The sequence below is a fragment of the Triturus cristatus genome, chromosome 3_2 (assembly GCF_964204655.1).
Source record: "Triturus cristatus chromosome 3_2, aTriCri1.1, whole genome shotgun sequence".
Lineage (NCBI taxonomy): Eukaryota > Metazoa > Chordata > Amphibia > Caudata > Salamandridae > Triturus > Triturus cristatus.
The window spans coordinates 933,161,940-933,181,075 of record NC_140584.1 but is presented as its reverse complement, the minus strand read 5'-3'; the positions used below and the strand labels follow the sequence as shown (position 1 = coordinate 933,181,075).

Genomic DNA, 19,136 nt, shown 5'->3' with positions numbered 1-19,136 from the left:
TCACTGGGCCTATGTGTGGATTAAGGTGTGTCTCTCAGTTTGACATCTGGCATCAAAAACACATTGTAAACTTCAACCTTCTGTGAGATTCACCGCACCTTAGTTCCATGGAATTCTTGGTCTATGGAATTATTAGACCAACGTTCTCACAATGTATGTGTGTATGGTGGTGTGGTTTTAGTGCAAAGACCATTCATTGGAACTCCGCTGCAAGCAGGGCGAAACCAACAGTAATAGGTTACAAGGTAAAATTACCTACAGTATGAATGGCTGGATATCTTTTGGGGAAGCAGGATGTCCCACCTATGCTTCATAGTATGACCAAAGGGAATGTGCATTTCTTTCGACTGGAAATGGATATCCCTCCAACATGGTTCTATTACGTCCCTCTATGCCTGGTCACTTCCTGGACCTTGAGAATACATTATCCATACCTTAAAAATATCAGCTGATTTTGTAAAAAGTATGTTTTTATCTTATTTCAAACACCTTCACTAGACTTAGCTAGACATGGTTACATTTGCAGGTAGTCGTTTGACAGTGTAGTTACAGGTATCTTATGTCAAGATGAATGCAGTAGACCATGACTGGACTAGGGTTCTGGCCTAAACACGACGACTGAACATGAAGCATTGTATATCTCCCAATCCATTGTTTATTTTAACCTTACCTGCAAGGGAGCATCAACAAAGTACATTGGTCTATAATGAGATAACTGTATCTTTCAGTCAATCCCTTCTTTTCGAAGAATACTCTCAAATGTTTTAATTTGTTTCCTTGGAACTATTATGACTCCTGGCCACCAACACTCAGGAGTATTCGGAGACTCCAGGAATAGCTACATACTTCTAAGACTACTGCAGTACAAATGGTGGTGAGGCTAAGGAGTGGGACCAACAGTGAAGCATGGCACATACTGGGTGAGGGAACAATGTAGAGCAACACTTTAGGTTTCTCACAATATATGTTTGCCATCTGTAGCAGTACAAACTTATTTTTCCATCTTTTGTATAAAGTACCTTTTGTGTGTAAAGAATTAACATACTGGCTACACTACAAGAGATTGTAAAGTAAGATTTGAGTGACTAAATTCTGCATCATGCTTGTAGAGAAATGGTGGTGTTTGAAAAGTTTTCCAGCCCAAATCAACCAGCCATAAACATCCATGTTCTGACTAGTCACATTCACCACTTTTCACACCCAGTTAATAGTGCTAACAAATAGGAAAGCAGACAACCATTTACTAAATTTATAAATAACACAACAAGATCATATGACGGTATGGGGCGTGGCCAACTGGGCCAAGATGGCGGACGTAATTTAGATAAGCTTCACGATGCCGCCCCGTTATCCAGCATTCATCCTGGACATAACATTAAATTTATAGTCATCATGTACACTGTTGTGATCTTGGTGTCGCCCTGTATCTGCAAGTGTCCCTGCTGAGCAGATTAGAGCCAGAGATCGGATTCACGCCGAGATCCGAATAAGGCCAGTTGTCATGCAGGAACGACACTGTGGCTGCCGCTGCAACAGGGCACCCTGAGATGGCGAGTGTAGCCAGATAGGAGCTCAGCCCACCAGCTGAGCTGCCCGCTGCCTGGGTCAGTGATGAGTAGGAGTGCAGTGGAGCAAAACGGCTAGCGGCCCTGGCAGGCTGAGCGGTTGCACCTGCTAACGTGCGGGGCCTGCTGGTCCGCAGTAATGAACATTACTGGCGCCCGCCCCTACTGCATGACACCCAGCCCCAGCCCGCTAACACCCCGCCTCTCTTGACTTCATGTGCGACTTCCCACCGGTAGGGACGCGAGATGTGAGGTGGCCATCTGCAGCCTGACTTGGCCCAGAAAACATTGAGGTTGGACTGGAAAGGGACTAGTCACCCAAGGAGAGCCTGCCCCATCCCCCACGATTGGCCTACAATAAAGGGGAGCCTGTCCTGAGATACGACCAGGGCATTGGCGGTGGGGACTGATGCAGCCAAGCTGCATGATCGTTCCCAGACAGGGCCTAGAGCTTCCCACACCCGTGTGAATTGCTGTTCTCCCTGAAGTCTGCGTCACTACTGGGGACCTGAAGGTGAGCTCACTTGAGATATAAGGAACACTAAGAGGCCCTCGCGCTGTGCCACAGTGAGCTGCGGCAGAGCCCCAGGGCGGTGGATTGCCCAGTAGGCCAGCACAGACTACGCTGCTGGAGACCTCAGAAGGGGCTGAGGAAGCGGCCCGAGCTGGATCTGCAGCTTAGTTGGGGAGCAACCCCCACTCTTTTTTTTCTGGCCATGCTCAACGATCCGGACTGAGAACTTGAGACACCATCACTGAAGCACCCGTTGCTGGGGTCTACCTACCTCCAGATGCCATAGGAGGCATATTCATCTGCCCATCCTATTGCCGCCAGACACTGAGGGATACCAATGGCACCAGGCTGCTTGTGCTGTGACAGCCTGGGGCCTGGGAGGGAGTCAGAGAACTGGCCCTTGAAGGAAATTTCGCGCCTGGACAGCAGGCTCCTGGTGACACGCCGAGGACTCTAACCCTGCACACTGTAGGCACTGTCACCCAAGTGTACGGGGCTGCTCATGCTGTTGCGCCATAGCCACAATGGGTGCAAGAAGCAGAGCCCAGCACCAACAACCCCTTCCATGCGCTACTACAGGGCACGCCGCCCTGAGGCCACACGTATGCATTCATACTGCAACATGCCATAGCATGCTCAAATGCGTGCAGGCGGGCCCTAATCGACTTGCCTGGGGCCAACCCCTATGCATGCCCAGTCTGACGGCGTCTCCAGGGACGGCTCTCCCACCGACAACGGACTGGATCTGCAGTTCATGTGTGGTCATGGCGAGGGACCTCTGCAAAATTATCAACTGCTCTGAACTCCCACCGCCCTCTGAGGCATACTGACCGGTCATGGGGCACCTCTACTCCGGAATGCAACCAGCAATGCAAAAACAATTATCCGCTATGGAACGGCCATCAAGATATCCGACCGCAACAGGCCCACTGGAATCAGAGGTGTCCTTGGAAGCTTAACTGGATGCTGTGTTTCAGGCAGTGCAGAAGACTGGAGCAACCCTAAAACAGACCGTTCATCACTTGAAAGTAGAACTGATAAGTTCACAGCAGACTTCACCTTACTGCATGCAGATCACTGCAAATTGGCAGACCGAGTCTGTGATGTTAAGCACACAATAGCTGAGCTAAAACCAACAACACAAGACTCGGCATCGCACCTGCAGAGCTTGGTAGATCCTGTTCATGCACTGGAAAGTAGAGTGGAGAGTGCTGAGGGCAGATCTAGATTAAATAACATACGCGTTGTGCGTCTACCAGAAGACGTGGAGGGCCTGGACACAGTGGCTTACACTAAGAACTGGTCCAGCACCTTACTACCAGACGCGGAGCTCTCTCCCTTTTTTACCATCGAGCGAGCTCATCGTGTACCGGCCTGTCACCCACCGTCTGGGGCCAATTTCAGGCCTTTCTTATTCCATCTACTCAACTACAGGGACCAATAACTCAAACTTGCACGCAGCACGTAAACTACAAAATATAAGACTAGACAATGCATCTAATATGACCTTTCCTGATAGCACCATGGCGGTGCAGTGCCAGAGAAGCTCATTTCTTGCTGTTTAGCGGCGCCTCTGAGAGTCAGACATACGCTACTCGCTTCTCTTCCCTGTGTGACTCTGTGTGACAGCAGAGGAATCCACACATTTTTTCAACTTCGCAGAAGAAATATGGGACTGGCTGGAGTCTGCATGCTTCGTAGAGGCACGTCCTCTACACTGTGCGGTAGAGCACAATGGTGGTGCCGTGAGAGGTCACCGTCGCAAATGACGACAAAAGGATAGCCCCTCAATGCAGTCTGGCTCTGCTCAAAACCTGGAACTGGTGATCCTAGAACGGCATGCGCTGCAGATGGCATCCACGATACTTGACCGTGGACAGAGTCCAGACCCTGACACAACCTCTGTCAAGTCCTTCAGCGACAATGGTTCCTCAACCACATGGCCCTCTGCTCCTGGCTCGGTGGTCCCACCCGCGGTCACTCCTCAGACTGCAGATGACTTTATATGAATTACTGTTATTTGATGCACACATAAGTCAACCTGCTTTAATACTACTTCCTTTATTCTCCCATTGTATCACTTCTGTATGCAGTGTTGCATTACAGGTAATAACAACATGGCTCCCTACAGGGCGTACCCCCTTGGCATAGAGAATGAACAGACATTGTACTCAGACACACGCTCGCTCAGTAATCATTTGCCTCCTGCAAGTTGGGGCACCATCCTTCTGGCTATCACACTTCCCCTTACACTAGTGCTAGTTAGCCTGTACGGCCACCAAATGTCTTCAATAGTTTGGCAGTATGGGCAAATATCAGTTGTCTCTCCGCTCTGATGATATTATCTGTTTGAACTTTCCCTTTTAACCCAGTTGGGACTGGTTGCCCGGAGCTCCCCAAGCCCGCTAATCACCCTCGTCTACCAGCGTTACTATGCAAAACAAGGAACCATCTCCCTTGTGGCATTGTCACATGTGGGGTTTCACTGCATTTCCCTCATGACCCGCACTAATTTCATCACATGGGATTTCAGAGGCATGCACAAGCCCTCTCGCCGTTACGCAGAAGAGTCCTACTTGAAGTGCCGTTCCACGCACATAGCGTTCCTGCAGGAAACACACCCGACATTGGTCGAGGCCCGCAAGCTTCAGGGGCGAAGGCAGGCACAGGTGTTCACTACAGACTACTCCTCATTTGCAAGGGAGGTGCTGAACTGGGTGACACCAGGGCTCCCCTTCTCAGCAGATGACATTATAGTAGATCCGAATAGCCGGTTTGTGCTACTGTACAGATGCTTAGATAGACAGCGCCTTCTTTTAGGGGCGCTATATGCCCCTAACAATGACCAGACCTCTTTCCTACACACACTATCCAACAGGATGTCCTGTTGGAGTGGAATCCAGTGGCTCCTAGGGGGAAACCTCAATTCTGTCCTTGACACAGCTCTAGATCGCTGCTTTCCTCCCGTGTCACGCACACTGGCCACATCTAATGCACAGGCCCTCACTTGACTGGCTTTTACACTGACAGCTTGCCGACATATGGTGAGTTTGCAACCCGACCACACCTGTATACTCTTTCTATTCCTCACCCCACAACGTACATTTTAAACTTGAACGTTTAGTTGGTTCCACCTATCTGCTTCCCACTATTCAATACACAGATTATTTAGGCAATATGCACATAAGCCATAATACCTACAGCAGACATGGGGAGTTACCTTACCTAGTAAACAAAAGATATCCACGGGTCTGAGTGAAAAACTTTTGACAGAAAAAGACAAAAAATGATCTCAATTTATCTCTGAAGGAGTCCTTTTATTAGGGCATAATCCCATCACCCACCGAGGTGGTATGCTTCATCATCTGGGATTCTCCTCTTGACGGGGACCCCTAGCCCCGTCAAGGGCTACGACCCCCTCACTGTGAGGGAGGAGCTCAGGGATGTTTTTATCCTACGCTGCTTAGGATATAGTAAATCCTTTAGAAGAGAAGGCACTAAGACTTGTTGGGTGACGGGAACTGTGCAGAACAAACCTTTGTTGTAATGTGAGGGAAGTGATACTAAAACTAGCTACCCGGAGCAACAGAAACTTTATTAATTTGTTCCTGGTGCCAGGATTAAAAACATAGCAAAATGCAGTCTGAAATAAGAACTGCATATACACTGCTTGGGGCTGATTTGGAACACTTGTACACAACTGGATGATGACAACACGCGCATTGAGCGCAAACATTTGCACCTTGAAATACACTCCATTACTGACCATGCACACACTTAACAATCGGCCGAGGCACGCTGTGAACACACTTCTCTGCTGGGGGGACACCAATGCCTGAACTACGCAGCAGATTCCTCATGCACTTGCGCAACATATGATCAAACAGGGCGACTTCAGGCATGGTTGATTTGCCAAGACCAGTCTCGACACCCCATTTTCTCACCAAACACGTCTACAAGACACCCCCTTCACACTCAACACGAAATACATGGGGAACTCACAAGGCTATATTTCTCACTTTATACGTGAGCTGTGATGACGACCAGACTGGGGGCTTTCTTCTTGGCACTCTGCCTTCCCACCATCACACCTGAACAGCGCGAGGAATTGAATGAACCTATAATGCCAACAGAAATTTGCGGGGCCATTGGAGCGATAGAAACAGTCAGGTCCTCTGGCCCAGAAGGTCTGACGGCTGAATATTATAAAGAATACACTACTACGCTAACTCCCCACCTACTTACTCTTTATGAAACATCTCTCACAGCACATAACCTGCCTCAATCATTACGTGAGGCCTTATTTATCTCCTTACCCAAGCCCAACAGGCACCCCACGGCACTAGGCTCCAACCGACCTATGCACTTCTCAACACGGATTACAAAATTTTATTAACAACGTTTTTAGGTAGTAGTATTTCCCTTTCAGGAAAACGGAACCGCACAATCATCGATTATTTTTTAACAATCTTTTGAGTGTGATAGTAGTAAATTTCTGTATTTATATTTGTATCTGTATTTGGGTGCTATTCTGTTCTTTCTAGCACCTACTACCAAAAGGTGCCAAACGCCACAACCCAAGGGTTAGATAAGCAAAAATGGTAATGATTGAAAGAAATATACAGCACTCCCTTAACTTAATCAGAACAGTTACAATTAAATTATAACACAATCCAAGTCGCTTATTTGATACCAAGCCAATAATCTCACATATGTTGGTAAACAAAAATACGTTTACAGATTCTTCAATACTACTCAAAAAGCAGACTCCACATTTCTAGCTTGCCTTCATGAATGTATTTATTTTTATTTTTTGATGGTACATCCAAACAAAACTGCCTGCCAACACGTGTTTCGTCTCCCCTTAGACTTTGCCAAGGCAAAAGAACGAATTGTTATCTGACCAAACAATATCCTCTCGGATACACAGAATAATGAGCACGTAACAGAACGCGGACGCTGTTGATTACATTTTCGAATGATACTTATCAAGGTTGCCCGATTTGTGGGTTGGAGCTTAAATTTGATTCTTCAAATATATTTTTTAAGATTCGTGAGGAATACTCTGGCTCAAAGTGAGCAAATTTTCACAATTGCCCGAGAGGATATTGTTTGGTCAGATAACAATTCGTTCTTTTGCCTTGACAAAGTCTAAGGGGAGACGAAACACGTGTTGGCAGGCAGTTTTGTTTTGGATGTACTATCAAAAAATAAAAATAAAAAGAAATACATTCATGAAGACAAGCCAGAAATGTGGAGTCTGCCTTTTGAGTAGTATTGAAGAATCTGTAAACGTATTATTGTTTACCAACATATGTGAGATTATTGGCTTGGTATCAAATAAGCGACTTGGATTGTGTTATAATTTAATTGTAACTGTTCTGATCAAGTTAAGGGAGTGCTGTATATTTCTTTCAATCATTACAATACGGATTACAAAATGTTAGCCACGATTCTTGCTGACCACCTGGAACCCTTGGTACCACTGCTGGTCAACACCGACCAAAAAGGGTGTGTGGACTTCATGGAATCTGTGGCGATTCTTCCGGGTTTCAAAATACTTCTCACATCATTGGCCTCACTCTGGATGCTTGGTCCTAAATCTTGAGAAAGTCTTTGATTTGCTAGAATGGGGTTTTCTATTTGATGTACTACCTCGTTATGGGCTAGGAGGTAAAATCTTTTGATTAATTATATTTATTTACATTACACCGCTGGCTAGAGTAAAAACAGCTTCTTGTATCTCCAACCGAAGTTGATAGGCCAAGGCACCCACCAAGGATGTCCACTATCCCTACTATTCTGTTTGGCCATAGCGCCACTTGCTATGGCTATGTTAGAATAGAAAATTCATGTTTGCACATTGTTCTAGGTTTGTTAGCATTTGCGGCACCATTTTCTATGCAGGCGCCATTTTGAGTTATAATCAAAATGTATATTTCGCTATTTCCGAGAAAAGGCTTCTGTCGAATAGTGTTTCTCCAAAGCTAAGTTTTGCTTCACTAATGAATGCACTGTTCTTATTAGCGCATGCCCTTCCCTCTAGATAGAGGCCTTCTCCCACTTGTCTGGTGGCGGTCACGGGCGGAGCGACCTTGGGTAGGAGATAGTGTGTGCCCGGCCTCAGAATCAAAACTTATTTTCTGTACGTCACTTTTTTGAGGCATCTGCTTGGAAAATTCCACAGTGGGAGTGCCATCATTAGTTCTGAAATGTACATATTGTGTCTTTATGCTTGCTGATGTCAGTCCCTCTGCAGCACTCCTAAGCAACTGGGCAGACTGGGCTCCACTCTGAGTGTACCTGAATATACAGATATTGATTTGTATTCTGTACTGTCTGACCGACTCTTCATTTGGTATGGAAGGCTGTAAGGTGGTCATGAGTGACCTGGGTGACCCTAATCGGGCCACTTCCTTCAGCTAGCAGTGCCCAAGGCGAAGAATGGGGCATTCCATTGGGAGCTGAAACTCTAGGAAAGTGGCTCTATATATACTGTTCCCAAATAGGTACTGTGTGCACAGAGTCCACAGTCCACAGATGTTTGGCAGAGGCTAAAGTTAGATATAACCTTACTCTCTACAGTGGTAGCTTGGCCGAGCAGTAAGGCAGTATCAGAGGACAGTGAAAAGCATTTGTTGTACACACTCAGTCAGCAACTGGTCTCACACACTCAAGAACTGAACTCTAGGCAAATAGTTTTTGTATAACAATATGTAGTTGTTTTAGTTTAGAAACAACAATAGGTATTAAAATATACTTTCTCAGATTGAGAGGCTTTAGATAAATACTTTTCAATAGGCAATAAACTTTGGATGCAATAGATACAGTTGTTGCAATAGGCAACACAATTTCAAACACAATTATACATTGAGCTCAATGGGTATTTCTAGTAAAATGCAATAGATTACGTTTTGGATTACTTTTCTTACCACAAGACTGGATCCTAGATTCAGTCCTGGGACAGTTCCTGTAAACAGTTGAGTAAAAGCGTTTTCATTACAGTAGTGATTTTTAAGGAATATTATTGTATTTTAAAAGTTGACAATTAGAAACTTTTCCTGCAAAAATCACCAATGTTATCCAATGGGAGGAAATTCACTTAGCAAGTAAGTAGGGTTATGGTTATTTTTTCTAGCTCAGTGTTGGATCCTGGATGCAGCACTAGTGTACCACCTGTAAGCAGTTGAGAGAATGTGTTTAGGTTATATACGCGATTTTTAACGAATATTTGTAAGTTTGGAAAATAGACAAGAAATTTCACAGAAAAACAGTCAATGGTTTCCTATGGAAGAAAATTCAAGTTACAGGTAAAGTATGTTCTCGTTACTTTTGTAATCCAGTGCTGGGCTCCTAGGTTCAGCAGTGGGACATCTATCTAAAATAGGCAAGTAATTACGTTTTCACAGTTGGTGCGATTTTTAAAGAATATTTGTAGTTTGCAAAAATCGACACTTAGAAGAAATTTCACAGAAAAACAGTCAATGGTTTCCTATGGAAGAAGATTGAGTTAGCGGTAAGTATGGTTGTAATTACTTTTCAGGGTCAGTGCTGGGCACCAAGGTCCAGCACTGGGATCTCTCTTGATAACAGGGGAGTATTTTCGTTTTTGTAGTTCGGCTTATTTTAGATTAATATTTTATTGTTTCAAAACTCGACACTTAGAAGAATTTCCAAGTAAAACCAGTCAATGTTATCCTATGGAAGAAAAGTGAGTTATCGGCTTTTGGGCAAGTACTCGACTGGCAGAGTTAAGGTTCTGGGCATAGACTCAGGGGTCTCCCAGGGGTCTCCCAGGGTCAGGTAAGTACAGTTGTTACACCCTCAGCAGCACAGGGGCAGCCGGGTGCAGAGTGAGTTAGGCCCAATGTTATCCTATGGGAGGCAGGGGGCCCTTGGTTGGTGGCTGCTGGCTAGCAGGCCACGCGGCTGTGGGAGCTGGGCTCCTGGTCACTTGCTCAGGGCAAGTGGGGAAGTAGATTAGAGTAGAGGTTGCCCTGCCAGGTGCCCTCGGGCGGCTGGGTGCAGGGTGCTTTTGAGCCGTCAGGCGCTCAATGGATTTCAGTGGAGAAGCTCAAGAACGAACAAAGGCTGCAAGCTCGGGGACGGAGATTCTTCAGGTGCGACCACCACTTCGAGAGGTAAGTTGGATAGTTGGAGGATAGGTAGGTACCCAGGAGTTGGGCACAGGGGGCCTCAGGGCGCCGGGTGCAGAGGTGCCTTTTGGCGTCGGGAAATCTTACCCTCTGCTGGTCGCGGGTGGAGGGGTCCCTGGTTCTGAGGCTGCAGGCGTCGTCAGGAGCGCCCAGGTGGGTCCTTGGGTGCTGGATTTGGGGTCCCAGTCGCCGGGGGGGGGCGTCCTCGGTGTCTTTGTTCACTCCAACACAGGCGAGGCTTGGTGGGTGCAGAGTGTGCAGGGTTCGCGGTTCCTGGCTGGTGCCAGGGGTCAGTTACTTGCTTTGAGCAGTACCACTGCTCGTGGGAGTCCCAGTTAGTCAGAGTCACAAGGCAGTCAGGTCCTCCTGGGTTTTTGAGGTTGCTGACCACTGGAGACGCCGGGGTTTAGCAGGAGCAGGTTCGACGGTCGACAGGCCGGTAGGGCTGGGGCCAAATCAGTTGGTGTCTTCCTCTTGTTAGCAGCTGCATGGCAGGTCTTCTTGTTTCTTGATCTTCTTTCTTGTTTCGGTTTCTGGATCCAAGGAAGGAAGGTTCAGGGTGCCCCTAAATACTAGGTTTAGGGGCGTTACAGGTAGGCAAAGGGCAGGGACCAATGGGTCCCTGCCGTGGGGTGGGTACACCCCCTATCCTGCCACTCTCCTGTGGGAGGGGGGCAGTAGCCTAATCCTGATTGGGCAGGGCTCCCCATCTTCAAGATGGCAAAAGCCCGGGGATATGCTTCACCTCGCCTCCCCCACTTGAGGGGTGGGGTTGGCAGAGGCTGGCACACCCCCTTTCATCACTTAGCTTTTCCCACCGATCTTCCCGCCAGAGAGGGGATCAGATCAGAACCGGTGGGGGCCAGTTGCTTAGTACAGCAAGTGGCCTGGAGAAACTCACAAAGGCGGCATGCCTTCGAAGCTTCCCCTGCCCAACCTAGGGGAGGATATCTAGCACCTCGCCCAGGACGTGCATTGTTGCAGGCCCAGGAGAGCGGATGGCTCTCTACCCAGGGGTCCAGCAACATGTCTGCTGTGTGGCAGCCTAGGCAGCCCCTCAGACAAGACATGGATTGTAGGTGAGGTTCAGGGGGCAACTTTAAGTTGCCCTCTGTCGTGCATCTTACAGTAAATCCCACACTGGCAATAGTGTGGGTTTACAGTGCTGAGAAGTTTGATACCAAACTTCTCAGTCTTCAGTGTAGCCATCATGGTGCTGTGGAGTTCGTGTTGACGACCTCCCAGCACCATATACTCTTAATGGCAGCACTGTACTTACAGTGCCCAGGAATGGACTTGGGTAGAGTAGGGGCACAGGGCTCATGCACCTGTGATCACACCACTGGCATAGGGCACCCAGCTAGAGGGGTGACTGAGGTATGCCAGGGCACTGTGTGTTGTGGGCATGGCACACAGGTGTGCCATGTCGACTCTTTGTTTTGTTCTGCACCAAGACACTCAGCCTGCAAAGGCAGTGGGTGTGTGTCAAGGTACAGGGCCTCTAAGGGTGGCACAATAAGTGCTGCTGCCCTTAGGGGCCTTCTCTGGTCACAAGGCCCTGAGTACCTAGAGAACCATTTACCAGGGGCTGACCGGTGACCAGAGATGCCAATTGGGTTTTGGCTGTTCGGCAGTTTTTAGGGAAGTAACACAGGCCCTGGGCACCTGATTGGCAAGAGCCCAGGGTACACCAAGGAAAAGGGCATCAGTTATCAGGAAAAAAGTGGGGGGGTTACTGCAACAGAAACCCACTTCCTTACAGAAACCCACACAATTTCTTTGTAGACTGATCTCCTTTTTTATATCCAAGACATGGGATCGGAACCAGATGCCCTAGCCCAGACACTCACTGAATTTGCTGCCATTTCTGACCTGTAAGTTAACTGGGCCAAATCCTGCTAGTTCACTTTTACCCCTTTGTATCCCAAACCAAATTTACCCTTAATGGGACTCCAGTCAAGTGGCAACCCAACATGTTTCGCAACCTAGGAGTTCACATATACCATCAAACAGCTGACTAATTGGACAGCAATCTAACTAGGACGACGACTGCCCTCAGATCCAAATGTCATTCTGGCACACACTCCCGCTGTCTGTCATGGATCGAGTAGCTTTGATCAAAATGGTGGTCTTGTCCCGGCTACTTTATTTCTTCACTAACCCGCCCCCATATATCACACCCCCCTACTTTGCAAGAGTTCATATGAAACAAGTCTCGGTGCAGGGCAGCAGTGGCGAAAATGCACCTGCCTACAGATCAGAGCAAACTCGCTCCGCCCAATATCGAGCAATATTATCTTGCCTCTCAACTTCAGTGGGTGGCCTGGTGGGTGGCGGGGGAGCGGCTCTCCGACACTGCCACGATGACCCCGGCCTTGACCCGCTCAGTTGTTTTCCAATTCTTTCACCTCTGCACACGAGATAAGCTACGAGAGTCTCTATTGCTTGAGGTTGTGTATAAGTGCCACCAACGTAGTCTGTACCTTACACGATCCACTACCCTGTACGCGCCGGCGCTATCCTTGTTGGGCACGCCAAGAGGCAACATTAACACCTCGTCCGCGGAGATTACCGCGTGGAGTGCCACTGGCCTGCATACACTGGGAGACTTCTATCGAGATGGTGACCAAGTACCATATGACACACTGGTGGAGGATGAGAGGCTGCCTCCGGGCCTGGTCCTGCTCCAGACCTCGCTATTTGCAGCGCTGGGCGGCAAGTGGGGGGGACATGACGAGGGTACCTTCCATGTACCTCACACTGCAGTACCTGCATGTTATGGGAAAGGGTTGACACCTCACAAGATGGTTCGCAGCCTCCCTCTGCCAACGTACAGCAGTTACTCTCACACCACTGTGGCAAAGCTGGGAGGGGGACCTGGATAAAAAGTGTGTAGGAAGCTGGCTCTGTATATACTATGCCAAAGTAAGGTAGAATGTGCACAGAGTCCAGTGGATCCCCAAAGTTATGCAGAGGTAAAAGTAGATAATACCGTACTCTCTATTTGTGGTAATGTGGGAGAGCAGTAAGGGTTTATCAGAGGGTAGTGTTAAGCATTTATTGTACACACTCAGGCAAGAAATGATTTCACACACTCAAAGACTGAACTCTGACCAACTGGTTTGTATAAAAATATTTCTTTGTTGCATTTTATTTTTTAGAATCAAGCCAGACTTGGTGCAGGTAAGTAAAAATAGTACTTTTCTGATAATACAGTTCAATGTAGTTGAATGTATAGACAGGCAAGTCAAATTACTTTTCTAGTTACTTTTCAGATTACTTTTTCTGCTCGGAGTGATATGCCTAGATATCACACTGGGACATTTCCTAAATAAAAGGTAAGTAAGTCAGTTTTTGTAAATACAAAGTTTCTTAGGTTTTCATACAATTTTCCAAATCCACACTTTGGGAACTTTTTTCACAGAATGAAGTTATCGGTTAAAAGGTAAGTACTTGGTTGTGGGAGATGGGTTTCTGGAGTTAGAACCAGGGTTCCCCCAGGGTTGAAGATACACTCCAAAAACACCCTCAGCTGCACTAGGGCGGCCGGGTGCTGAGGCCCAATGTTATCCAATCGGGGGGTAGGGGGCCTCCGGTTGGTGGCTGCTCACGGGCAGGCCACTTGGTCTTGGGGACCAAGCTCCTAGCGTTAAGGTTAGGGCAAAGGAGAATCAGAGTTAGCACACAAGGTGCACCCACTGCGGTACAGGTGCGGCCGGGTGCACAGTGCTGATTTGGCGTCTCGGTGCCCTGTTGTTTTCAATGGGAATTGTCAGTTTTGGATTTTTGGCTGCAGGCTTGGTCCAGGAAGTGTTCCATGAGGAACCAACAGCTGGGCAGGTAAGTTGGAAGGCTCGGGTGCACCTTGGGTTCTCTTCTCCAGGGCGCAGGCTGGCTGGGGTTCTGGAGGTCGCTGGATGCAGGACAAGGTAACTTTTGGCGCCTGATCTCTGGAAACTGCAGATGGGCCGGTAGGGATGGGGCCAAGTCAGTTGTTCTCTGCAGTCTCCTTTGCTGGGCGTCTTCTTTCGTCCCTTTTCTTTGTAGGTTGTGGGAATCTGTTCCTGGGTTCAGAGCTGCCCCCTAAATACTGTATTAAGGGGGCGTTTTAGGGGTCTCGATGTCAGTAGCCAATGGGTTACTGGCCTTAGGGTGACTACACCCTTGATGTGCTCACCCCAAGTGGAGGAGTGGTACCTAACCCTGATTGGAGAGTGCCTGCCATCTGCCCAGATGTGGGTCTCGTGCTCTCCATGCCACTGGAATGAAGCTATCCTGGCTGTAGAGGGGTGAAACCCCGAAACCGGTCCTAGGATGCTTGATTCCAGTCCAGGGAGGACCTGGCTTGGCAATTCGGGCTGGACTGTTCCCATGAGGTACAGGGTCAAGACTGCTTTGCATATGGCTGGGTTCAAGCTGTAACGGCATGGTGAGCAAAAAAACGATGGATTTAGGCCCAGATCTCTGTACTGGGGTGAATGCATGACATTGTTCTGCATTCTGTCCATCAACTGTTGTTTTTGCATTTGTCACCCCAAGTGGGGCAGGTATGCCCAGACGTGGGTCCTGTGCTCTCCATGCCACTGGAATCAAGCTATCCTGGTCGAAGAGGGGTGAAACCCCGAAACCGGTCCTAGGATGCTTGTTTCCAGTCCAGGGAGGACCTGGCTTGGCAGTTCGGGCTGGACTGTTGAAATTTTCACCCCTGTCTTTCCGCCGAAAGAGGAGTGAGACAGGAAGGGGGCCTGCTCCTGATAGCAGGAGAGGCTGTGGGTCGCGCTAGAAAGGCGGCAGGACCTTTGAAGCACATCTGCCACAGATGGCTGTTCCTGGCCTGGGAGAGGTGTTAACACCGCATCCAGGAAAAGCTTTCTTTCTGGGCTCAGGGAGCGAAGTCTTCCATCCCAGGGATCCAGAAACATGTGTCGTGGTGGCAGGCTGGTATTTACCAGTCAGGGAACCCACCACAGGCTGGTTAATTTTCAAGGGGCATCTGTAAGGTGCCCTTTTAGTGCATTGTAACATAATTCCCACACTGGCATCAGTATGGGTTTATTATGCGGAGACATTTGCTACCAAACTTCTCACAATTCAGTAAAGCTATTATGGTGCTGTGGAGTTCGTAATGACAACCTCCCAGACCATATACTCTTTATGGCATTACTGCACTTAAAATGTCTATGAATGGACTTATGCACCTGTACCCTCACCAGTGGTATAGTGCACCCAGCTTAAGGGATGTCTTAGCAGGGGTGGTGGTGGTGGTGGTGGCGGTGGCGGCGGCGGTGGTGGTGGTGGTTCTCTCCCGAGTACGAGACCTACACGGAGAGCAACATTTGAGACGAGACCATCAGACTCACAAGCTCAAGATTTGGGGACAAAATAGGATCCCTCAGATGCATGGACTGCTTTATTGACGTCACGCAAGATACTGAATCCCTTTATGGGTTGGAAATATGACCACAAAAGAAAGGTCTTTATCAAAAAGGACATAGCCTTGAGAAAGTCGCAGGACGATTTCCCTTTGTAAGCGACAAACACGTGTTGGCTGTCTGAAGCAAGACCAAAAGAATGAAGAAAGAAAATAAGAATTGAAATAACTTGTGTATAATTTGTGCTTACATTGTGCACTTAACGAATTGTTGATACACCTATGACGTGTGCTGAGGATTTCTTTGTATAACAATACTATTGAACTATAGTTGATGTCTCAAATCCTGAGCAGTACCCTCTCTCAATATCAAGATGTTTTTTCAACAAAATCAATAAAACAGATTTAAACAAAAAAAAAAAAAGATCATTTGATAGGGATATGTTCTCTAAAATATTCAAAACATATACAAGAAACTCCATTCCATTATAATGTCTGGTTTCCCCCTCACAACCAGACCGTTCTACACCAATTTTTTTTAAAAACAAAATAAGGCAGTGAATGTTCTTTTGGAAAGTTGATTAGAAGTTGAGTAAGCGGTCCAAGGGTTACCAACAACCCAAAAGAGTAATTTCTACAGATACTGCGTTTAAACCTTCTTTTGCTTCCATTACTCATACCTCCCCAATCACTTTAACAAATAACTAACAGCCTAACTGGGGCGGTGGAGCTCTTTAACTGCCATAATATGAAAGTGCAGTTTATCCGTCTAACTGTGGCTATGGGCATTCCATTTTTTTCTTTTAGAAAAAGGTAAAATAAAAAGACCTTGAGCAGCAATTTCAGATGTTCTAATAATACTTTTAACAGCCATATCTGCATTGTATTAAACAATGAAAGAGAAAGACCGGCTTTACGTAGGTGTTGTTTAGGAATGCAAATATTTATTTTCTTTCAGCTGGTAAAGTGTTCTGGGATCCCGCACATAGGCAAAGATAGTCTGTGTATAAAGATATACATAATGTACTAGTGCTACAGGTAACTTGTTTGCCTTCTAAGTAATTATACACCAAATAAACCTTAATATTTCAATTACAGCTAGGATGACCACCTCAGTCCATATCATGTCACAGTAGGCACGGTTTAGAGTGCTGGGGTTTTAAACCAAAAATTATTGATAATGTGTGTGGTTGTCAAAACGCTTCAGTAGAGCAAGCCAACACTAAAGAACCCACAATGCATTAGGTTGTCACAAGAAAGTCCAGGGCTGGAAAGAGTGTCGGCAAAACATGGTGTGAGGTGGCCACGCCAATGACAGCTTTGTTAGTTTACTGCCATACACTCTGTAAATGTTAATTTCGAAAAACACCAAACAAGATATAGAACTGCGTTTGGAACTATAACGTTTCCTGTGAAGGAATTATACTTTTATCTAAATTACATTTATAGAGATCACTTTACAACCGACAGAGCCTTGGCTTCACATTCTACACAGAAACAAGACACAAGCAGCATAGAAGATGTTGGAAACAAGCTTGAAAACACACCTGACAAGTGTGGAGAATGCCAGCAGCATACAGAAAGATAAAGACACAAAACGCACACCCGCTGGAGTTGCCGGGGGCCGGCTCGTCATGAGTTGCAGAACCTGCTCAGCTTCCTCATCTGTGGGTCTGAAACAACGGAAGAATGACATGATGTGAGAAAAGCGTGGAAATGTAGGCAGATGGTGCAGATACACAATTAAACTACTCCCTGCATTTGTCGTGAGGCCAGATGGGAAAGGAGACGCTCTGCGTGATCTCCGTCCATTTTTGAAGAGGAGAGCTGAGGTCGGGCACTAAGAGACTATTTCAAACACTGGTTTTGTATCTACTCCTAGGGTGTGTACTACCTCTCTGCACTTAAAATGTTTTTGCGTTTAGGCTCACTAGATGACGAAGCCATACAATGGCCCAGCAGATTGTTTGCAACTAGAACAGTATTAGAGAGAGAAAGGGTGTGGGGAAACGGCGCAGTTGTGGTGAATACTGATTCTTCAAAAAACATGTTTTTTTTCTGAGTTACACAACGTGGCTGCCAAAACACAACATGTACACCTGTACCGTAAGGAGCAACTACTTGAAAGGCGCTCTTAGGTACACAACAGGTTATGAAATGTATAGCAGGCTCTGGTGCTGTTGTGCAATATGGATTATTAGTGCATTGTGCTAACACCAGACTGAGGTCCATCCTCATTTGAAAGCATCCTTTGTCACAATCAGTTAACACAGCATCACAATAACTACAGCTCCTCATCTGTGCACTATAATGATGCACAGCACACCACTAGATGGTAACATCAATAGAAGTCTAAAAATAAAGGGTGCCATTTCTTTTACTGAAATCTATGTTTTTGAATATGGCATCTATCTGAGAACACACACTATTTCACAAATAAAGGTATTAACAAGAAAGTAATACTTGAGGCCAGCGATCCCCATCAAGGCACAGTAGAGCCGCAGCAGGGCGCTGGCTTTCACTACATGTTCTTCTTTTAAGCCAGAATACACGGACACAGTGGGCTCCACGTCTCCTTCTGCCTCCTCCACAATGTGTGTACTCCTCACTGTGGGGAGGATGCCTATCAGCTCCAAAAGAAGCTGCCGCCGCATCTGCCAAAGCACGGAACTGCTGTTTTCACGTTTTCTCTAAGAAAACAAAACCAAGGAAAAATGTAACATAATGTATATGCAAGATAGATCATCAGCACACTAAGTTCATCTAGTTTATAAGATAACGCTCGCCCATTAATTTATAAAAACAAAACATTTAATTTACATTACTGAGCAGGTGGGCAATGAGGCCAACAAAGTTATGTCTGCCTCATTAATAAACTACTAAGAAACTTTGTTGGCCATGACAAGATACTTACCAGGTTAGGTCTCAAGACTGACGCTAAATCATAAGAAAACGAGTTACTTACCTGTAACTTTGGTTCTACAGTATTGGTAACTTTCAGGGATTCCCATAGCTTGCATCATTCCCCGTCGTCGGAATGGGAGTCTCGGTAAATAAAAATAACATAGCAGTAGGTACAAAGAGAAGAAAAGGCCTAGGCCTCATCTCAATTTGTAGCATATCCACCTCTTTTTGTAAAAGAGATCAAAACAATGCAACAGTCAATCAGAATAGCCTCACCCCACAGAACCTCAGATTTTCGTAGCCGTTGTGTAACAGTATAACAAAACATGCTGAAGGCTGAGCTTTCCCAGGGGAGGATGGTGGGAGCATGGGAATCTATGAAAGTTACCAATACTGGAGAACCAAAGTTACAGGTAAGTAACTTGTTTTCTTACTCCAGGAACTTTCATAGATTCCCATAGCTTCTAGATTCCCATAGCTTCTATCAGAGTAGCTAGCAGTCAGAAGCACATTTAGTCCTCTCCTCGTTGTGTTTCCCTCTTCTCTCTCCCTTTTTTTTTTAAATGCATCATGTAAAAGAACATTAAAAAACAGCACAATAACATTTAAGAATAAAAGTAAATATA

At 46.6% G+C, this 19,136-nt stretch overlaps 1 protein-coding gene across 3 annotated transcripts in view; it reads right to left on the bottom strand.

The window, feature by feature from the left end:
- The window catches only part of INTS2 (integrator complex subunit 2), a 305,765-nt gene that overhangs the window by 200,988 nt on the left and 85,641 nt on the right, over window positions 1-19,136 (bottom strand). For all 3 annotated transcript variants that reach the window (XM_085649420.1, XM_085649422.1, XM_085649421.1), the window contains exons 8-9: window positions 18,070-18,296; window positions 17,154-17,279 (exon numbers count right to left, since the gene is read on the bottom strand). In XM_085649420.1, the coding sequence (XP_085505546.1) occupies window positions 17,154-17,279; window positions 18,070-18,296 (353 nt within the window). The remainder of the gene's footprint in view (window positions 1-17,153; window positions 17,280-18,069; window positions 18,297-19,136) is intronic.